General features: G+C 46.4%; 1 protein-coding gene across 6 annotated transcripts in view; it reads right to left on the minus strand.

The window, feature by feature from the left end:
• Positions 1–21,355, minus strand: part of CPEB2 (cytoplasmic polyadenylation element binding protein 2) — a 155,167-nt gene that overhangs the window by 17,510 nt on the left and 116,302 nt on the right. For all 6 annotated transcript variants that reach the window (XM_063922832.1, XM_063922824.1, XM_063922842.1 and 3 more), the window contains 3 exons: positions 18,232–18,402; positions 16,913–17,002; positions 2,623–2,741 (listed from right to left, as the gene is read on the minus strand). In XM_063922832.1, the coding sequence (XP_063778902.1) occupies positions 2,623–2,741; positions 16,913–17,002; positions 18,232–18,402 (380 nt within the window). The remainder of the gene's footprint in view (positions 1–2,622; positions 2,742–16,912; positions 17,003–18,231; positions 18,403–21,355) is intronic.

Here is a 21,355-nt window from a genome sequence, read left to right on the forward strand (position 1 = left end):
TTCCCACTTGAAAGATACGCTTGATTTTTTGAATAAAATTAATGAAGTACAGTGGGAAAATACTTGGATTATGGTGACAGCAGATGTAAAATCGCTGTACACAGTGATTAAACACGAAATTGGCATAAAGGCTATTGAAGGATCTTTACAGCATAGTGACATAAAGGAGACTACACAAACATTAATATTGGAGGGTGTAGAGTTTATACTTTTTAACAACTATTTTGCTTTTAAAGACAGTTTTTATATCCAAAACGTCGGCACGGCCATGGGCACCAGGTTCGCTCCTAGCTATGCCAACCTTTTTATGGGGGCATGGGAAAATGAGTATATATGGGAAAACAACCCTTTCGGAGCGAACCTGGTGTCCTGGTCGAGATATATAGACGACGTATTTTTTATTTGGAGGGGAGGTCAGGAGCTTTTAGAAGAATTTTTTGTCTATTTAAATTTGAATAGTGTCAACATTAATTTTTCATTTGAGAGCAATACTCAAACCATCAACTTTTTGGATGTGACCATCTATATAGAGGAGAATAAGATTTTAACAAAGGGTTACTCTAAAACCACTGACTCTCATGCTTATCTAAGGAATGAAAGTTGTCATCATCCTGATTGGCTCAGGAATATTCCTGGGGGACAACTGAGACGTCTGAGAAGAAATTGCACAGATGAGGGAATATATGAGAAACAAGCAATAGAAATGAGGGATAACTTTGTTGCATCTGGTTATCAAAAGGACGCAATTGATAAAGATTTGAAAAAAGTGAAAGATATTCCCCGAGATACCCTTTTAAGAAAAAATAGGAAAGAGAGAAGTAACAATTTTGAATGGTCTTTTATCACAGATTTTAATTCCAACTATAAAGAGGTAGAGAGAATTTTACAAAGGCATTGGAAGATTTTACTTAATGATCCTATTGTGGGGAAATTATTACCAGCAAGGCCAAAATGTACATACAGAAAGGCCCCTAACATAAAGAACAGACTGGTGAGAAGTGCCTTGCCACCCACCAAATCAGTTTCAACGATTAAGTCGAAAGGCTTTTTTCGGTGTGGGACCTGCATAGGGTGCCGTAACATTCAGGGGGATGGGAGAAATAAAACCACAGAGGTAACAATTAATAATCATAAATTTGAGATTAGGGACTTCGTGACATGCAATACGAAGAATGTTATTTACGCCATAGAGTGTGGGTGTGGACTGTTTTATATCGGCCGAACGTCCAGACCCCTAAAAATCCGAATAGGAGAACATCTTAGAAACATTCGGGGGGGTCTGGACACCCATGCACTATCAGATCATTTTAAAAAAATCCATAATAAGTGTACAACACAGATCAAAAGATTTTTAGGACTCCGGGCAGTAAAAGGTCATTGGAGAAGGAAGGATTTAGCAACTCAATTAGCACAGGCTGAGATGAGAGCTATTTTTGACCTAAAAACTCTACAACCTGGAGGCCTGAATATTGATTTCGAGTTAAAATGGTTTCTTTGATTGCACTTGGAATGATTGTAATTGTCGTCACCCTCTAACTTTAGGTTTTGCACTTTAAATTGCGGGTGTTTTATATGTCTGCACCAGTCACTTTCATATATGCAATGTGCACTTTATGTAAAAATTGGTATTTAAGACTATTTTAAATGTCCGTCTAAAATTACAGTGAAACTAAGTGGAATCAACACTAACATTATATCCTCTTCCTTCCGGAGGTATTAAATGTTTGGACTGATATACGTTAAGGAACTCCTTGTATATATAACGAACTGAAGAAGCCGTACGGAGGTCACCATAGTTACCAAACAGGAAATGACGTATCGGCATATGGAAGAAACAGGAAACCGGCCGGACGGGCGCCGCAATGATTCATGGGACTTGTAGTTTGATTGATGTATAGGAATCAGCTGCGCCCGCCGGCCGGCGATTGGACAGATTTAGTTTAAAATTAGGCTCCAGGACAGACGGACTTATCCTTTTCTGGACACACACCTTGAAAAAGACCCGATTGAGCGGGTAGAAACGCGTTGGTGGACGTGGGGTGACGGAGGCAGCTGACTGGACTAAGACCCGACGGGAGAACCATCTGCACATATGGTCTAAGGAACCCGGGCTATCCAATAGACTCCTATGCTGTCAGGATTATTCTATGCGAATAACCTTGCATCCTGCCGGTAATTGTTCATTTTTGCAGCCTCCAGAGGATTCCCCATTATTGCTGTCATTGTACCATTGCACTTGCACTTTCTGTGAATGATTGATGCTAGAAATTAAGTTTTTAAATATATTAAACTGTACTTCACCATATGGCAAATCTTTTTTAATTTCCTTACATGCACATGAGGAACAAATCCATCTACGTTAACGTGGAGGAGGAAAGATATTGGTGAACGTATCTAGTTTTATTTATTTTACACCGTGTGTAGCGCATTGTGATTCACTTTCTGTCACTTTTTGTTGTATTAATCTATGTGTGGGGAGGGAGAGAGTACCCTCCTAGACAGAATCTTTCACACTTGCTGCTGTTCCTGAGCGCACTCTGATACTTTCCTCCACTTTCTGGTTTTATTGTAAACTTTTTAATATAGTCCATCCGGTACCTGGAGAAAATGTTGGCTACTTACGGGCTTGTCCTTGATGGTAGGACTAGAGACACACAGATAAAGTTTTGAGTCTTCTTCAATACAGGCTTCAATAAGTGCTTGAACAGAGCTTTCTTCTTGGAAGAGAAGAAATGCATAACCTACAGCATAAAATAAAATGTCAATACTTTTGATAACCATAAAAACAACAGTATAGATGGCATTCAGCCACGCTTGTCCTGTCCTATGTACAGTCAGTCACAGTGTTGGTGCACCTCTTCATGTCAAACAAAAAGTATATTATCTGCGCTATGACTAGAAGGGTGCAGCTAATTCACCAGGTCACCACAAACCTTAAACATGCATATATAGAAGAAAAATAAGATTTTAAACCTACCGGTAAATCTTTTTCTCCTAGTCCGTAGAGGATGCTGGGGACTCCGTAAGGACCATGGGGAATAGACGGGCTCCGCAGGAGACATGGGCACTAAAAAAGAACTTTAGGTATGGGTGTGCACTGGCTCCTCCCTCTATGCCCCTCCTCCAGACCTCAGTTAGAGAAACTGTGCCCAGAGGAGACGTACAGTACGAGGAAAGGATTTTGGAAATCCAAGGGCAAGATTCATACCAGCCACACCGTATAACATGGAAAATACGAACCAGTCAACAGTATGAAACAAAACAGTAACAGTCCGAGACTGACCCAAACTGAAACAAAACCCTTATGTAAGCAACAACTATATACAAGTCTTGCAGGATGTTGTCCGCACTGGGACGGCGCCCAGCATCCTCTACGGACTAGGAGAAAAAGATTTACCGGTAGGTTTAAAATCTTATTTTCTCTTACGTCCTAGAGGATGCTGGGGACTCCGTAAGGACCATGGGGATTATACCAAAGCTCCAAAACGGGCGGGAGAGTGCGGATGACTCTGCAGCACCGAATGAGCAAACATGAGGTCCTCCTCAGCCAGGGTATCAAACTTGTAGAATTTTGCAAAAGTGTTTGAACCCGACCAAGTCGCCGCTCGGCAAAGCTGTAATGCCGAGACACCTCGGGCAGCCGCCCAAGAAGAGCCCACCTTCCTGCTGAATCGTGTTACAGATCCAGCGAGCAATAGTCTGCTTAGAAGCAGGAGTGCCAACCTTGTTGGCTGCATACAGGACAAACAGTGCCTCTGTTTTCCTAACCCGAGCCGTTCTGGCCACATAAATTTTCAATGCCCTGACCACATTCAGGGACTCGGAATCCTCCACGTCCCTCGTAGCCACAGGCACAACAATAGGTTGGTTCATATGAAAAGAAGAAACCACCTTAGGCAAACATTGAGGACGAGTCCGCAACTCAGCTCTATCCACATGGAAAATCAGATAAGGGCTTTTGTGAGACAAAGCCGCCAACTCCGACACTCGCCGCGCCGAAGCCAAGGCCAATAACATGACCACTTTCCAAGTGAGATACTTCAATTCAACTGTTTGAAGAGGTTCAAACCAGTGAGACTTAAGAAACCGTAACACCACGTTAAGGTCCCATGGTGCCACCGGAGGCACAAAAGGAGGCTGGATATGCAGCACCCCTTTCACAAAAGTCTGGACTTCTGGAAGATAAGCCAATTCCTTTTGAAAGAAAATGGATAGGGCCGAAATCTGAACCTTAATGGAGCCTAATTTTAGACCCAAATTCACTCCAGTTTGCAGGAAGTGGAGAAAACGGCCCAGATGGAATTCTTCCGGAGGAGCAGTCCTGGCTTCGCACCAAGACACATTCCTCCAGATATGGTGATAATGTTTCGCTGTCACCTCCTTCCTAGCCTTTATCAGAGTAGGAATGACCTCATCCGGAATGCCCTTCTCCGCTAGGATTCTGCGTTCAACTGCCATGCCGTCAAACGTAGTCGCGGTAAGTCCTGGAACAGACAGGGCCCTTGTTGTAACAGGTCTTCCCTGAGAGGAAGAGGCCACGGATCTGCTGTGAGCATTTCCTGCAGATCCAGATACCAGGCCCTTCGAGGCCAATCTGGAACAATGAGAATTGTCTGAACCCCTCTTCGTCTTATGATTCTCAGTATCTTTGAGATGAGAGGAAGAGGAGGGAACACAGACCGACTGAAACACCCACGGTGTCACCAGTGCGTCCACTGCAACCGCCTGAGGGTCCCTTGACCTGGCGCAATATTTCGGAAGTTTCTTGTTGAGGCGTGAAGCCATCATGTCAATTTGAGGCAGTCCCCACTGACTTGCAATCTCTGCAAAGACTTCCTGATGAAGTCCCCACTCGCCTGGATGCAGATCGTGTCTGCTTAGGAAGTCTGCTTCCCAGTTGTCCACTCCCGGAATGAAGACAGCTGTCAGAGCGCTTACATGACTCTCCGCCCATCGAAGAATCTTTGAGGCTTCTGCCATTGCCACTCTGCTCCTTGTGCCGCCTTGGCGGTTTACATGAGCCACTGCTGTAATGTTGTCTGCCTGAATCAGAACCGGTAGACCTCGAAGTAAGGTCTCCGCTTGACGAAGGCCGTTGTATATGGCCCTTAATTCCAGCACATTGATGTGCAGACAAGCTTCCTGGCTTGACCACAGACCCTGGAAGTTTCTTCCCTGCGTGACTGCTCCCCAACCTCGGAGGCTCGCGTCCGTGGTTACCAGAACCCAGTCCTGAATGCCGAACCTGCGACCCTCTAGAAGGTGAGCACTCTGCAGCCACCACAGGAGAGATACCCTGGCCCTGGGGGACAGGCGGATCATTTGATGAATCTGTAGATGTGACCCGGACCACTTGGCCAGAAGGTCCCACTGAAAAGTCCTTGCATGGAACCTGCCGAAAGGAATGGCCTCGTAAGACGCCACCATTTTTCCCAGAACTCAAGTGCAGTGATGTACCGACACCCTGTCTGGCTTCAACAGGTCCCTGACCAAGCTCTGAAGTTCCTGGGCCTTTTCCATCGGGAGAAAAACCCTCTTTTGTTCCGTGTCCAGAATCATGCCTAAGAAAGGCAATCGGGTCGTTGGAACTAACTGTGACTTTGGTAGATTGAGAATCCAACCGTGCTGTTGCAACACCCTCAGGGAGAGTGAAACGCTGTCCAGCAACTGTTCTCTCGATCTCGCTTTTATCAGGAGATCGTCCAAGTATGGGATAATTGTGACACCCTGCTTGCGCAGGAGCACCATCATTTCTGCCATTAATTTGGTAAAAATCCTCGGGGCCGTGGAAAGCCCAAACGGCAACGTCTGAAATTGGTAATGACAATCCTGCACAACAAATCTCAGGAACGCCTGATGAGGTTGATATATGGGGACATGAAGGTATGCATCCTTTATATCTAGGGACACCATATAATCTCTCCCTTCCAGGCTTGCGATGACCGCTCTGAGCGATTCCATCTTGAGCCTGAACCTGTTTAAGTATAGGTTTAAGGATTTTAAATTCAGAATGGGTCTGACTGAACCGTCCGGTTTCGGGACCACAAACAGGATTGAGTAATAGCCCATCCCCTGTTGAAGCAGGGGAACTTTGACCACCACTTGTTGAAGGCACAACTTTTGAATCGCTGCCAAAACTACCTCCCTCTCTGGGGAAGAAGCCGGCAGTGCCGATTTGAAAAACCGGCGAGGAGGCACCTCTTCGAATTCCAGCTTGTATCCCTGGGAAACAATGTCTATAGCCCAGGGATCCACCTGAGTGTGAGCCCAGATTTGGCTGAAAAGTCGAAGACGTGCCCCCACCGGAGCGGACTCCCTCAGCGGAGCCCCAGCGTCATGCGGTGGATTTAGTAGAAGCCAGGGAGGACATCTGTTCCTGGGAACTGGCTGTAGCTGGCAGCTTTTTCCCCTTGCCCTTACCTCTGGCAAGAAAGGAAGATCCCCGAGCTCTTTTTTGGATTTATGCGACCGAAAGGACTGCATCTGATAATGTGGCGCTTTCTTAGCCTTTGAGGAAACATAAGGTAAAAAAGTTGATTTACCCGCAGTAGCCGTGGAAACTAGGTCCGCGAGACCTTCCCCAAACAATTCCTCACCCTTGTAAGGCAAAACCTCCATATGCCGTTTCGAGTCGGCATCACCCGTCCGCTGTCGGGTCCACAGTGCTCGCCTGGCAGAAATCGCCATAGCGTTCGCTCTGGAACCCAGCATGCCCACATCCCTCTGGGCCTCTCTCATATAAAGGACCGCATCCTTAATATGGCCCAGGGTCAATAACATAGTTTCCTTATCCCTCGTATCAATATCAGCAGATAAGGTATCGGTCCACGCTATTACAGCGCTACAAACCCAAGCCGACGCTATTGCCGGCCTGAGTAATGTACCAGTATGTGTGTAAATTGACTTCAAGGTAGTCTCCTGCTTGCGATCAGCAGGATCCCTGAGGGTTGCGGTATTCTGAGACGGCAGCGCAACCTTTTTGGAAAGGCGCGTCAACGCTTTGTCCACTCTTGGGGAGGATTCCCACCGTAACCTGTCCTTGATCGGGAAAGGATACGCCATAAGAATCCTTTTGGGAATCTGCAGTTTCTTGTCTGGAGTTTCCCAAGCACTTTCAAATAACTCATTTAATTCATAAGAAGGGGGAAAAGTAACCTCAGGCTTCTTTTCTTTAAACATGTGGACCCTTGGATTAGATACAGCGGGGTCATCTGAAATATGCAGCACATCCTTTATAGCAATCATATAATGAATACTCTTTGCCAATTTTGGCTGCAAACTCGCATCATCATAGTCGACACTGGATTCAGAATCCGTGTCGGTATCAGTGTCTACTACTGGAGAAAGTGGGCGTTTTTGAGACCCAGAAAGCCCCTGTGACATATGGAAAGGCAGGGCATGACCCCCTGTACATTCCCTGGACTCTGCTTTGTCCAAACGTTTGTGCAATAAATTTACATTTGCATTTAAAACATTCCACATATCCAACCAGTCATGTGTCGGCGTTGCCGACGGAGACACCACACTCATGCGCTCCACCTCATCTCTAGGAGAGCCTTCCGCTTCAGACATGCCGACACGCACGTACCGACACTGCACACACTCAGGGAAATCTCTAATCTGGAGATAGATCCCCCACAAGGCCCTTTGGAGAGACAGAGAGAGAGTATGCCAGCACACACCCCGCGCCAATAACACTGGAAAAAATAACCCAGATATAGCGCTCTTTATATTATATATGTACTGCGCCAAATATGTGCCCCCCTTCTTTAAAACCCTCTGTCACCGGTGATCAGCAGGGGAGAGTCCGGAGAGCCAGCTTCTCAGCGTGTGCTGTGGAGAAAATGGCGCTGGCGAGTGCTGAGGGACAAGCTCCGCCCCCTCAGTGGCAGGCTTCGGTCCCGCTCTTTCAAACAAACTGGCGGGGATTCTCTTAAATAACACAAAATATAGTGTATACATATATAGCCAGTCCTAGAGGTATAACATTGCTGCCCAGGGCGCCCCCCTGCGCCCTACACCCAACAGTGTGCGCTGTGTGTGTTGTGTGGGAGCAATGGCGCGCAGCGTTACCTCGGTGAAGCTCTGAAGTCTTCTGCCGCCTCTGAAGTCTTCTGTCTTCCTATACTCACCCGGCTTCTATCTTCCACCTCTGCGAGGAGGACGGCGGTGCGGCTCCGGAACGAACCGCAAGGGGAGACCTGCGTTCTGACTCCCTCTGGAGCTAATGGTGTCCGGTAGCCTAAGAAGCAGAGCCTAGCAGTTAAGTAGGTCTGCTTCTCTCTCCTCAGTCCCACGATGCAGGGAGCCTGTTGCCAGCAGTGCTCCCTGAAAATAAAAAACCTAACAAAATTCTTTCTTTCAGGAAACTCAGGAGAGCTCCCTGTAATGCACCCAGTCTTCTCTGGGCACAGTATCAAACTGAGGTCTGGAGGAGGGGCATAGAGGGAGGAGCCAGTGCACACCCATACCTAAAGTTCTTTTTTAGTGCCCATGTCTCCTGCGGAGCCCGTCTATTCCCCATGGTCCTTACGGAGTCCCCAGCATCCTCTAGGACGTAAGAGAAAGTAGTGAATTGCGCACCCCAATTAGGGTGTATATCTCAAATTGCAATGTCCGTCCAATTGGTAAAAGATTAGATACACTGTGTCACTCTTAGGTGTCTTCTTTTGTATCCTTTTTCTTCAGATACCTCAAACAAAATTAGAAAGATGCGCCTTTCATAGCGTAAAACCGTTTTTTACATTTATTATAAAAACATAAAGTTCATAAAATATCACAAAATAATTTTTTTCCCACCACCATAAGGAGTGACTGCGTACCAGAGTGGGCCTATACAAGGCTTGTGTCTCGCATGAAAGGGTTAGTCCCGGGTATAACTCCTCCATGGTCCAGAAGTAAAGCCCTTTAAGGTTCCAAGCTGTGTCAGTCTCTGCCTGTTTCCACAATCAGTCTGTCTAACTGCAGACCAGGCACTTACATTGGTTTCCCAGGGTCTATATATACAAAGACAACTCCTCCATCCCAAACCCAGTGCAAATAATGGGCCCACTCTGGTACGCAGTCACTCCTTATGGTGGTGGAAAAATGAGTTTATGATATTTTATGAACTTTATGTTTTTATAATAAATGTAAAAAACGGTTTTACGCTATGAAAGGCGCATCTTTCTAATTTTGTTTGAGGTATCTGAAGAAAAAGTATATAAAAGAAGACGCCTAAGAGTGACACAGTGTATTTAATCTTTTACCAACTGGACGGACATTGCAATTTGAGATATACACCCTAATTGGGGAGCACAATTCACTACTTTTTCTTGTGTCTGACAAATGTTGGTGTGTGGACTAGATCCCCCATTACTCCTACATCTAATTAATAATAAAAGCTGCTTCATTACAGACACACACTCTCCGCTGCCAGCTAATATTGTTATTGCCCTAATTTATAATAAGAATTTACTTACCGATAATTCTATTTCTCGTAGTCCGTAGTGGATGCTGGGACTTCCGTAAGGACCATGGGGAATAGCGGCTCCGCAGGAGACTGGGCACAAAAGTAAAAGCTTTAGACTAGCTGGTGTGCACTGGCTCCTCCCCCTATGACTCTCCTCCAAGCCTCAGTTAGGATACTGTGCCCGGACGAGCGTACATAATAAGGAAGGATTTGAAATCCCGGGTAAGACTCATACCAGCCACACCAATCACACCGTACAACCTGTGATCTGAACCCAGTTAACAGTATGATAAACGTAGGAGCCTCTGAAAAGATGGCTCACAACAATAAACAACCCGATTTTTTTTGTAACAATAACTATATACAAGTATTGCAGACAATCCGCACTTGGGATGGGCGCCCAGCATCCACTACAGACTACGAGAAATAGAATTATCGGTAAGTAAATTCTTATTTTCTCTGACGTCCTAGTGGATGCTGGGACTTCCGTAAGGACCATGGGGATTATACCAAAGCTCCCAAACGGGCGGGAGAGTGCGGATGACTCTGCAGCACCGAATGAGAGAACTCCAGGTCCTCCTCAGCCAGGGTATCGAATTTGTAAAATTTAGCAAACGTGTTTGCCCCTGACCAAGTAGCTGCTCGGCAAAGTTGTAAAGCCGAGACCCCTCGGGCAGCCGCCCAAGATGAGCCCACTTTCCTTGTGGAATGGGCTTTTACAGATTTTGGCTGTGGCGGGCCTGCCACAGAATGTGCAAGCTGAATTGTACTACAAATCCAACGAGCAATCGTCTGCTTAGAAGCAGGAGCACCCAGTGCATACAGGATAAACAGCGAGTCAGATTTTCTGACTCCAGCCGTCCTGGAAACATATATTTTCAGGGCCCTGACTACGTCCAGCAACTTGGAGTCCTCCAAGTCCCTAGTCGCCGCAGGTACCACAATAGGCTGGTTCATGTGAAACGCTGAAACCACCTTAGGGAGAAATTGAGGGCGAGTCCTCAGTTCTGCCCTGTCTGAATGAAAAATTAGGTAAGGGCTTTTATATGATAAAGCCACCAATTTAGAGACACGCCTGGCTGAAGCCAGGGCTAACAGCATGACCACTTTCCATGTGAGATATTTCAATTCCACAGTGGTGAGTGGTTCAAACCAATGTGATTTTAGGAGACTCAACACTACATTGAGATCCCAAGGTGCCACTGGAGGCACAAAAGGAGGCTGTATATGCAGTACCCCTTTGACAAACGTCTGAACTTCAGGCACTGAAGCCAGTTCTTTTTGGAAGAAGATTGACAGGGCCGAAATTTGAACCTTAATGGACCCTAATTTTAGGCCCATAGATGGTCCTGTTTGCAGGAAATGCAGGAAACGACCCAGTTGAAATTCCTCTGTAGGGGCCTTCTTGGCCTCACACCACGCAACATATTTCCGCCAAATGCGGTGATAATGTTTTGCGGTTACATCCTTTCTGGCCTTGACCAGGGTAGGGATGACTTCATCTGGAATGCCTTTTTCCTTCAGGATCCGGCGTTCAACCTCCATGCCGTCAAACGCAGCCGCGGTAAGTCTTGAAACAGACAAGGTCCCTGCTGGAGCAGGTCCTTTCTGAGAGGTAGAGGCCACGGGTCCTCCGTGAGCATCTCTTGCAGTTCCGGGTACCAAGTTCTTCTTGGCCAATCCGGAGCCACGAGTATAGTTCTTACTCCTCTCCTTCTTATGATTCTCAGTACTTTGGGTATGAGAGGCAGAGGAGGGAACACATACACCGACTGGTACACCCACGGTGTTACCAGAGCGTCCACCGCTATTGCCTGAGGGTCCCTTGACCTGGCGCAATATCTGTCCAGTTTTTTGTTGAGACGGGACGCCATCATGTCCACCTTTGGTTTTTCCCAACGGTTTACAATCACTTGGAAGACTTCTGGGTAAAGTCCCCACTCCCCCGGGTGGAGGTCGTGTCTGCTGAGGAAGTCTGCTTCCCAGTTGTAAATGGCCCTTAGTTCCAGGATATTTATGTGAAGAGACGTTTCCATGCTTGACCACAAGCCCTGGAAATTTCTTCCCTGTGTGACTGCTCCCCAGCCTCTCAGACTGGCATCCGTGGTCACCAGCATCCAATCCTGAATGCCGAATCTGCGGCCCTCTAGAAGATGAGCACTCTGTAACCACCACAGGAGAGACACCCTTGTCCTTGGAGATAGGGTTATCCGCTGATGCATCTGAAGATGCGATCCGGGCCATTTGTCCAGCAGATCCCACTGAAAAGTTCTTGCATGGAATCTTCCGAATGGAATTGCTTCGTAAGAAGCCACCATTTTTCCCAGGACTCTCGTGCATTGATGCACTGACACTTGGCCTGGTTTTAGGAGGTTCCTGACTAGCTCGGATAACTCCCTGGCCGCCTCCTCCGGGAGAAACACCTTTTTCTGGACTGTGTCCAGAATCATCCCCAGGAACAGTAGACGTGTTGTTGGAATCAGCTGTGATTTTGGGATATTTAGAATCCACCCGTGCTGACGTAGCACTACCTGAGACAGTGCTACTCCGAACTCTAACTGTTCCCTGGATCTTGCCCTTATCAGGAGATCGTCCAAGTAAGGGATAATTAAGACGCCTTCTCTTCGAAGAAGAATCATCATTTCGGCCATTACCTTGGTAAAGACCCGGGGTGCCGTGGACAATCCAAACGGCAGCGTCTGAAACTGATAATGACAGTTTTGAACCACAAACCTGAGGTACCCCTGGTGAGAAGGGAAGATTGGGACATGGAGATAAGCATCTTTGATGTCCAGAGATACCATATAGTCCCCTTCTTCCAGGTTCGCTATCACTGCTCTGAGTGATTCCATCTTGAATTTGAACCTTTTTATGTAAGTGTTCAAGGATTTCAGATTTAAAATTGGTCTCACCGAGCCATCCGGCTTCGGTACCACAAACAGCGTGGAATAATACCCCTTTCCCTGTTGTAGGAGGGGTACCTTGATTATCACCTGCTGGGAATACAGCTTGTGAATAGCTTCCAATACTGCCTCCCTGTCGGAGGGAGACGTTGGAAGAGCAGACTTCAGGAATCGGCGAGGGGGAGACGTCTCGAATTCCAATTTGTACCCCTGTGATACTACCTGCAGGATCCAGGGGTCCACTTGCGAGTGAGCCCACTGCGCGTTGAAATTTTTGAGACGGGCCCCCACCGTGCCTGAGTCCGCTTGTAAAGCCCCAGCGTCATGCTGAAGACTTGGCAGAAGCGGGGGAGGGCTTCTGCTCCTGGGAAGAGGCTGCCTGGTGCAGTCTTTTTCCTCTTCCTCTGCCCCGGGGCAGAAATGAGTGGCCTTTTGCTCGCTTGTTCTTATAGGAACGAAAGGACTGAGTTTGAAAAGACGGTGTCTTTTGCTGAGAGGTGACCTGGGGTAAAAAGGTGGACTTTCCAGCCGTTGCCGTGGCCACCAGGTCTGATAGACCGACCCCAAATAACTCCTCCCCTTTATACGGCAATACTTCCATATGTCGTTTGGAATCTGCATCACCTGACCACTGTCGCGTCCATAACGCCCTTCTGGCAGAAATGGACATCGCACTCACTCTTGATGCAAGGGTGCAAATATCCCTCTGTGCATCACGCATATATAGTAATGCATCCTTTAAATGCTCTATAGTTAATAAAATACTGTCCCTATCCAGGGTATCCGACCAAGCCACTCCAGCGCTGCACATCCAGGCTGAGGCGATTGCTGGTCGCAGTATAACACCAGTATGTGTGTATATACCTTTTAGGATATTTTCCAGCCTTCTATCAGCTGGTTCCTTGAGGGCGGCCGTATCAGGAGACGGTAACGCCACTTGTTTTGATAAGCGTGTGAGCGCCTTATCTACCCTAGGGGGTGTTTCCCAACGTGCCCTAACCTCTGGCGGGAAAGGGTATAGTGCCAATAATTTGTTAGAAATCAGCAGTTTTTTATCGGGGGAAACCCACGCTTTATCACACACCTCATTTAATTCCTCTGATTCAGGAAAAACTACTGGTAGTTTTTTCACACCCCACATAATACCCTTTTTTGTGGTACTTGTAGTGTCAGAAATGTTCAATGCCTCTTCATTGCCGTGATCATGTAACGTGTGGCCCTACTGGACATTACGTTGTCTCCTCACCGTCGACACTGGATTCAGTATCAGTGTCTGGGTGTGTGTCGACCATCTGAGGTAACGGGCGTTTTAGCGCCCCTGACGGTGTCTGAGACGCCTGAACAGGCACTAACTGATTTGCCGGCTGTCTCCTGTCGTCAACAGTTTTTTGCAAAGTGCTGACATTGTCACGTAATTCTTTAAATACGACCATCCAGTCAGGTGTCGACTCCCTGGGGGGTGAAGTCACTAACACAGGCAATTGCTCTGCTTCCACATCATTTTCCTCCTCATACATGTCGACACAATCGTACCGACACCCAGCACACACACAGGGAATGCTCTGATAGAGGACAGGACCCCACTAGCCCTTTGGGGAGACAGAGGGAGAGTTTGCCAGCACACACCAGAGCGCTATATATATGCAGGGATAACCTTATATAAGTGTTACTCCCTGTTATAGCTGCTGTATTATATATTAGCTGCCAATAGTGCCCCCCCCCTCTTGTTTTACCCTGATTCTTGTAGCAGGACTGCAGGGGAGAGTCAGGGAGCCGTCCTTCCAGCGGAGCTGTGAGGGAAAATGGCGCTTGTGTGCTGAGGAGATAGGCTCCGCCCCCTTCTCGGCGGCCTTTTCTCACGCTTTTTTCAGGAAAACTGGCAGGGGTTAAATGCATCCATATAGCCTAGGAGCTATATGTGATGCATTTCTTTAGCCATATAAGGTTTTTATAGTGTTTTATTGCGTCTCAGGGCGCTCCCCCCCAGCGCCCTGCACCCTCAGTGACCGGAGTGTGAAGTGTGCTGAGAGCAATGGCGCACAGCTGCAGTGCTGTGCGCTACCTTATTTGAAGACAGGAACGTCTTCTGCCGCCGCTTTCTCCGGACCTCTTCGCTCTTCTGGCTCTGTAAGGGGGCCGGCGGCGCGGCTCCGGGACCCATCCAGGCTGAACCTGTGATCGTCCCTCTGGAGCTAATGTCCAGTAGCCAAGAAGCCCAATCCACTCTGCACGCAGGTGAGTTCGCTTCTTCTCCCCTTAGTCCCACGATGCAGTGAGCCTGTTGCCAGCAGTACTCACTGAAAATAAAAAACCTATTTAAACTTTTACTTCTAAGCAGCTCAGGAGAGCCACCTAGCATGCACCCTTCTCGTTCGGGCACAAAAATCTAACTGAGGCTTGGAGGAGGGTCATAGGGGGAGGAGCCAGTGCACACCAGCTAGTCTAAAGCTTTTACTTTTGTGCCCAGTCTCCTGCGGAGCCGCTATTCCCCATGGTCCTTACGGAAGTCCCAGCATCCACTAGGACGTCAGAGAAATATCAAATTCTCCCCACACCTCTTATATTGTAAGCTCATTTGAAGGGGTGTACTACAAGTGTCCGGCGGCAGGATCCCGGCAGCGGGGCTAGCGCTAAAGAGCCCCTTGAGGGCACGGGTATTCTCCCTCCAGGGGTGTCGTGGATACCCCAAGAGGGAGAATAGTTGTCGGTATCCCGGAGCCGGTATGCTGAGCGGAGGGATCCCAACAGCCGATATATCGAGTGCCACCCCATTTGAAGATAGCCATCTTTATCTTCTGTTTAAGTCAATGTATGCTACTTATTTGTCAGTTCTGTTGAATACATAAAATAAATACATTGGCGGCACCTCCACTAAAAGCAATGCAATACTTCTCATTGCGGCGCAATGTAAAGTGCGCACAAAATTAGTACATACAGTTACCTCAATTTGCACATTTTTATAGGCATCCCTATAGTGTTACGAACTAAAAAACATGATTTAGTGGCAAATTCAGGGTGAAGTAGGTTGTTGCAACAACGGCACACCAAAAGCAGCACCCACACATAGCTGCTAATTGAATCAACCCATTGTTAAAAAAAAAATTTAAAAGTTGTCTGTTCTGGTTCCAATTGGCCGATACTGGTGTAAGAGCAACAGTGCTCTGGAATAAACTAGTAAATCAATACGGATTGTGATCAATTTAGACAGTAATAACTAAGAAATCAGAGAAACAATTCTCCTGTTAATTTGTGTTTACTTTAATAAGTATTTTGTAATCTCAGTGAAGCAAATGAAAACGTTTCCTGGTGTGTAGGCAGTGAAGAAAATTTTCACCACTACAGCGCATGCAGCTGTCCACTACAGGGACACAAGAGTCAGTTATTTATAAACGTAAAAGTTTAAAATAAGCAGTACGCCCGTGAACTACAGTTTTGCAGGGATTATTCAAATACGGTCACACAATCACACCACTAGGTATTCCCTGGATGCAAAGCACAAGTCTGCTTCCCAGAGTGAAACCGGAGACCGTGGATGTGCAGCCATGATTCGGCTCAGAGGACCGGTAGCAGACGGGCTTCACCGAGAAGCTGTCCAAACATTCAAAACTTTTTGAGAGTTGAACTTAAAATATCAAAGACACATTTTGTAACCGTAGCTATTTGATAATAGAAGTAACACACCAGAATGAATGGGAGAATAATTCAACTGGAATTTTCCCCCAGTCAAGATACATGAAGAACAAATCACACCATTTGTTTATTGGATATACTGTGGAACATTTATTGCAAGTGCGACTTTTCCCTGACATGTACTGTAGTTAATTTTCCAAATAATGCAAAAACAGAGGGAGGGAATGGTTGGAACCATGTCTGATAATTACATAGGACATGTACTGGACACAGGGGATCCTGAAAGGAGCATTAACGTGCGGCAGTAATACTGCAGTTTGGGTGGTGTACTGGCTAGCATTACTGCCTTACAGCACTGAGATCATGGGTTCAATTCCCACCTTGGCCCTAACTGTGTGGAGTTTGTATAGTCTCCCTGTCCCTGTGTGGGATTCCTCCGGGTGCTCCACTGTGTGTAGATGGGTGTCTTTTTATAATACAAACCTATCAAAGTCTATACACTCAGAGGCCTATGTACCAAGCCTTGGAGAAAGATAAAGCGCCAGCCAACCAGTTCCTGTAATTTTTCAAGCACAGCCTGTAACATGGCAGTTAGGAGCCGATTGGCTGCACTTTATCTCTCTCCAAGGCTTAGTACATATACCCCTTAGTGGTGACAGTTTCACATACTTCTGAGTACTAGAAGCAACACAGTGAGGTGTTCTGGTCAAAGGAACTCCCGTTTACAAATGCATATTAAGCACACAATGGTTTCTTAGAGCAACACAATGAAAGCAAGCATCCAACTGGCTGTCATGGTTACAGCACCCACCTCCTTGCAGCTATACATTTCAGTGTTTAGGACCAGTTCCAGGCATTTAAAATTGGTGGTGGTGGTGGTGGTGGTGTGGGGGGGGGGGCTTAGAAGAAACCGGAAAACGTGACTCACCTTTTGGAGGAAAGTAGGATTTGCTTTCTGCCTTGTGCGGCCAATCTACCACCAGGGGGCCAAACCGACGGAAACTGGCAGTGATCTCATCTGAATGAACAGGAACGATATAGCTTAAGATATTTAAGGCTGACATTTAACACAGAATGTAACAAAGGTTTCAATATAGAAACAGTTGCAGCTAATATGGACAAAAATCTTTCAACAAGTATTATCATTAGTAACTGTATAGGGGGGAGATTTATCAAACCTTTTAAATAGGACACAGAGGTGTCCATAGCAACCAACCAAATCCTGCCTACCATTTTATAGAATGTACTAGAAGAAAGGAGGACTAGATTCGATTGGTTGCTATGGGCAAACATGGCTGTCACTTTAGGTTTGTGAAATCTCCCCATGTGTCTTGTGCATGCCATCCTTCCACTATCACTAAAGGCATTCCCATAAAGTGGTTTACAATGCAGTGTAACCAATTCTACCTGTTAAAAAGGAGCCACAAAAATAAGTTGCAAAGACAGCAATGTACCAAGTTATGTAATGAGAGCTTCAGCAGAGCATGCATACATTAAAGGAAAGCTGCCGGTGGGTGGATGCCACTATAATACCCCTTTCACCCTGCACAAATAACCTGGTATCGACCTGGCATATTGCCGGGTCGACACAGGTCAGCGTGCGGTGTGAAAGCGCCATAGCAGAAATCCCGGGTCGCCTGACCCGGCAATTCAACTCGGGAATAAAGCAGTGTTATAACCGGGTTGAATAGCGGGTCAATGGCAGCGTAAACTGGCTCCCAGGTTTATGCGACCTGGGACCTGTTCACTGCAATAGGGAGAGGCGGCATAGAGATGAGCTCATCTCCCAGCGCCGTCTCTGCCGCTATGGCAACTCGCCCGGCATATTGCCGGGTCAGGGAAGCCAGCAGCAGCGTCCAATGCCGGATCCCATCCGGGAAGGACCCGTTTCCAATTTCCGGGCGGGATCCGGCATTGGCGGTGTGAAAGGGGTATTATTACAGGCAAGCTTTATTTTCTGCTGATGTCTTTGTAAATTGCTCCTGAAAAAAAAAACAAAAAAAAACATACTGTGTGCTCCGAACTTAACTAGACCTATATTAAAATATATATTGTGACAATCTATTTGCAACACTTTACTCTTCCTTTTGGCCAGTCACTGTTCTCCAGTGGTATATCTTGGGACCTGTAGTTCTTTACCTTCCTATCCAATATTCACCTCATAATTAATGGTAATTGTTCTACTGGTAAACCTCCCCAACCATGTAGAGCTAATCAATAGCATGTGGTTGCGTTGCGTTGTCTCACCTTCATCTATATCAGGTGGTAGACCCCCAACAAACACCTTCCTTGAAAAGCGCTCAATTCTCTCGCCATTCTGATGTCCAGAATAGCAATTGGGAGAATTCAAGATGCCAACTTGGTCATTATGTCCATCGTCCAGCAATCCATCATCTATTGGGAACAGAGAGGAGCGACCTGCAATGAACAAGGAGATATCTTACTATTTTAACGAGAAAACCCGGCCGGAACATGCTTATATACATGGAACATAAAAGCAAATTAAACATGAAGTATTTAAGGAAATTTTATTTTTAAAGTCGAATAGAAGTCTCACATTCCTATTTGATGCCGTTGGCATACCTCCCAACAATACCCTCTCCAGGAGGGACAGAATGCTCTGCTCCTGGACTTTCCTCTTAATCTATGATTGCCGACACCTGTGTTGAACAGGTTAACGGATGAGAAAGGTGTTTCAGCACAGGTGCTGGCAAATTTAGAGGGAAGGCCAGGAGCAGAGCATTGTGTCCCTCCTGGAGGGGGTCATGTTGGGAAGTATGCGTTGGGGGGGAACACTGCTCCTTCCATTATAATGCTCAATCTTTGTCTGACCTTGACCCTCTGTTCCCTTCCTCACATTATTACCTCGCCCTTACTGCTACTGTCGCTAGGATGATCAGATTGGTAGGCGAAGGCATTATTCCCACCCACCACAAAGCAGGGGGTACACAAAGAGCAGGAGCTGACTAACAGCATGGCACCCAGATCCCAGAACAAATGTACTTTACAAAAGCTAATCTCCACTAACAGCTAATGGTTCATTCACCTCTACTTTAAAGAGATTTGTGATACAAAATTGGAAAAAAAAAACCTACAGAATTTAATATATTTAGGGGTTAAAAAAAATACTCTATTTCACAGCACATCTGTAGAGTGGTAGATGATAAAACCAGTAAGGAAAGGGTTCAGTTCATGCTGGGATTAGCAATATGCCACAGGCTGCTCCATGAAAAGGTTAACGAAGCACTGATGAAAACGCAACTGCAGAACCCAGTTTTACAGCTTTCAATTACATTTCACCTGAAAGCTCCATTATACTACATCAGGAGGGACACTTTTAATAGAAATGGAGGTCGTAAATCAAAGCTTCAAAATGATGCAGAGCTGAAGCAGTCAGCATTACAATAAACGCAAAGATTTCATTTTAACAAGACATTAAACACAATGAGATGCTTGAATGCCGATTTGAATTCCCTGACAGAGAGAAATTACATTTTGATAAATATCATAATGGACATATCACATAACCTACTCACAAAGAAAGCCTTGCAGAGACAGGTCATTTACAGTGAGTACCCAATGACTGCACAGAGAAAAAGGCAGCCATTTTGTGTACTCAACCAATACAAGGAGGCTGCCAGTAGCATCTAGTGATCTCACAAGGTACTAGTCCATTAATAGGTGGAGAAATGGCTCACTGTATGTATGTGAAAGTAGACTTTAAAATGGAACAAATTCCATCATGCCCTTTAAACCAGGGATTGTATTATGCATTCCAGCCACGTTATGGAATATGACACACCATCACGATGATGTAGAATTGGACAATTGTAGACAACATGGGGCAAGAGCTGGGGTGAGTATGCATTGACTCCATACAATATGCCTGTATGGGTTCACAAATGCAGATCATGCTCAACCCCTGGCACTGCTGCTGAAGATTGTCAGGTATTTCTGATTGGGGTGTGTCTTGATCTGTTAAGGGCCCCATACACTAGAACGATAATGCCTGATTTCATCCAATTTCGGGCCGATATATCGGGTGAAATTGGGCATTTTGGATGCGTTTCCGATCCGATGCGTGTTCCCGTGAGGGTCGGATCGGCTCCCCTATATCGTTAGTGCTGCACTCGTGATATGTTGGTTCCCGCAGGCATGGCTGGGATCGAGTAAGATATATCACATGCAAAATGTACCAAATCATATGGAATCGTATGGAACCGCTCCCGGGAGAGTTCAAGGGAAATCGCCTCCGACTTCAGCCTCAGACATATCGTTGTAGTGTATAGGGCCCTTTACCCTGAAATGATTACTATTACTAGGGCACCACTAAGGTTCTGCAATGCTGTGAAAAAGAGAATACAGCTAAACAGTTCACTGAAGGACACTAAGGGGTATATTCAATTAAAGTTGGATCCATTCCGACATGTATTTGTCGGAATGGATCCGACAAACCCTATTCAATCTCATCTTAATTCGACTTTTTCAAGTCGAATTAAGATAAGGGACGCAGGGGAGACCAGCGGGGGACAGCCGGCGGGCATACAAGGGAGATCAGCGCTCCTTGAGCCGGGTGGAAGCTGCCGTGAGGTCCTGCTGCAGCGCTACTGTAGCGGTGATCTCCCCTATATGCCCGCAGGCTGTCTCCCTGCGGCTCTCCCCCTCTGGGTCCGCATCTCAGTTCAACATCTTTTGATGTCGGACTGAGATGGTTGAAAAGGGGGCGATGGTCGAAATGGGGGCCAAAACCGACACAAGCATGTGGATCGGCAGCTATTCCGCCAATCCACGTGCTTTTCGACAAGTCGAATGCCTCGACTTGTCGAAAAGCATTGAATAGGTCAAATCACATTTTGACCTTAAAAAATCGAAAACTGCAGTCTTTTCGACACCAATTGAATAAGAGGTTGCACAATAATATACATGTACTTCCTGCCGTATAATCAGTAACGCAGTACAAGGTGTACTGGACCATCTCATTGTAATTATAAAGAGAACAGCAAGAGTAGTGAGGACAGGAACAGGCAGCAAATCAGGGTTCCGGTACGAATCGTCGACCATGTTATGGTCGACAGTCATTAGGTCGACCACTATTGGTCGACATTGACATGGTCGACATGGACACATGGTCGACACGTGAAAATGGTCGACACATGAAAAGGTCGACATGAGTTTTTTTACTTTTTTGGGTGTCGTTTTTTGCGTAAAGTGACTGGGAACCCCAATTAGTGCACCGCGTCCCCTCGCATGGCTCGCTTCGCTCGCCATGATTCGGGCATGGTGCCTTTGCTCCGCTACCGCTTCGCTCGGCACAGATTACCGTTCCAATCGTAGTCCATGTGGATCGTAAAGTATGGAAAAGTTCCCCAAA

This window comes from Pseudophryne corroboree, chromosome 1 (assembly GCF_028390025.1).
Source record: "Pseudophryne corroboree isolate aPseCor3 chromosome 1, aPseCor3.hap2, whole genome shotgun sequence".
Lineage (NCBI taxonomy): Eukaryota > Metazoa > Chordata > Amphibia > Anura > Myobatrachidae > Pseudophryne > Pseudophryne corroboree.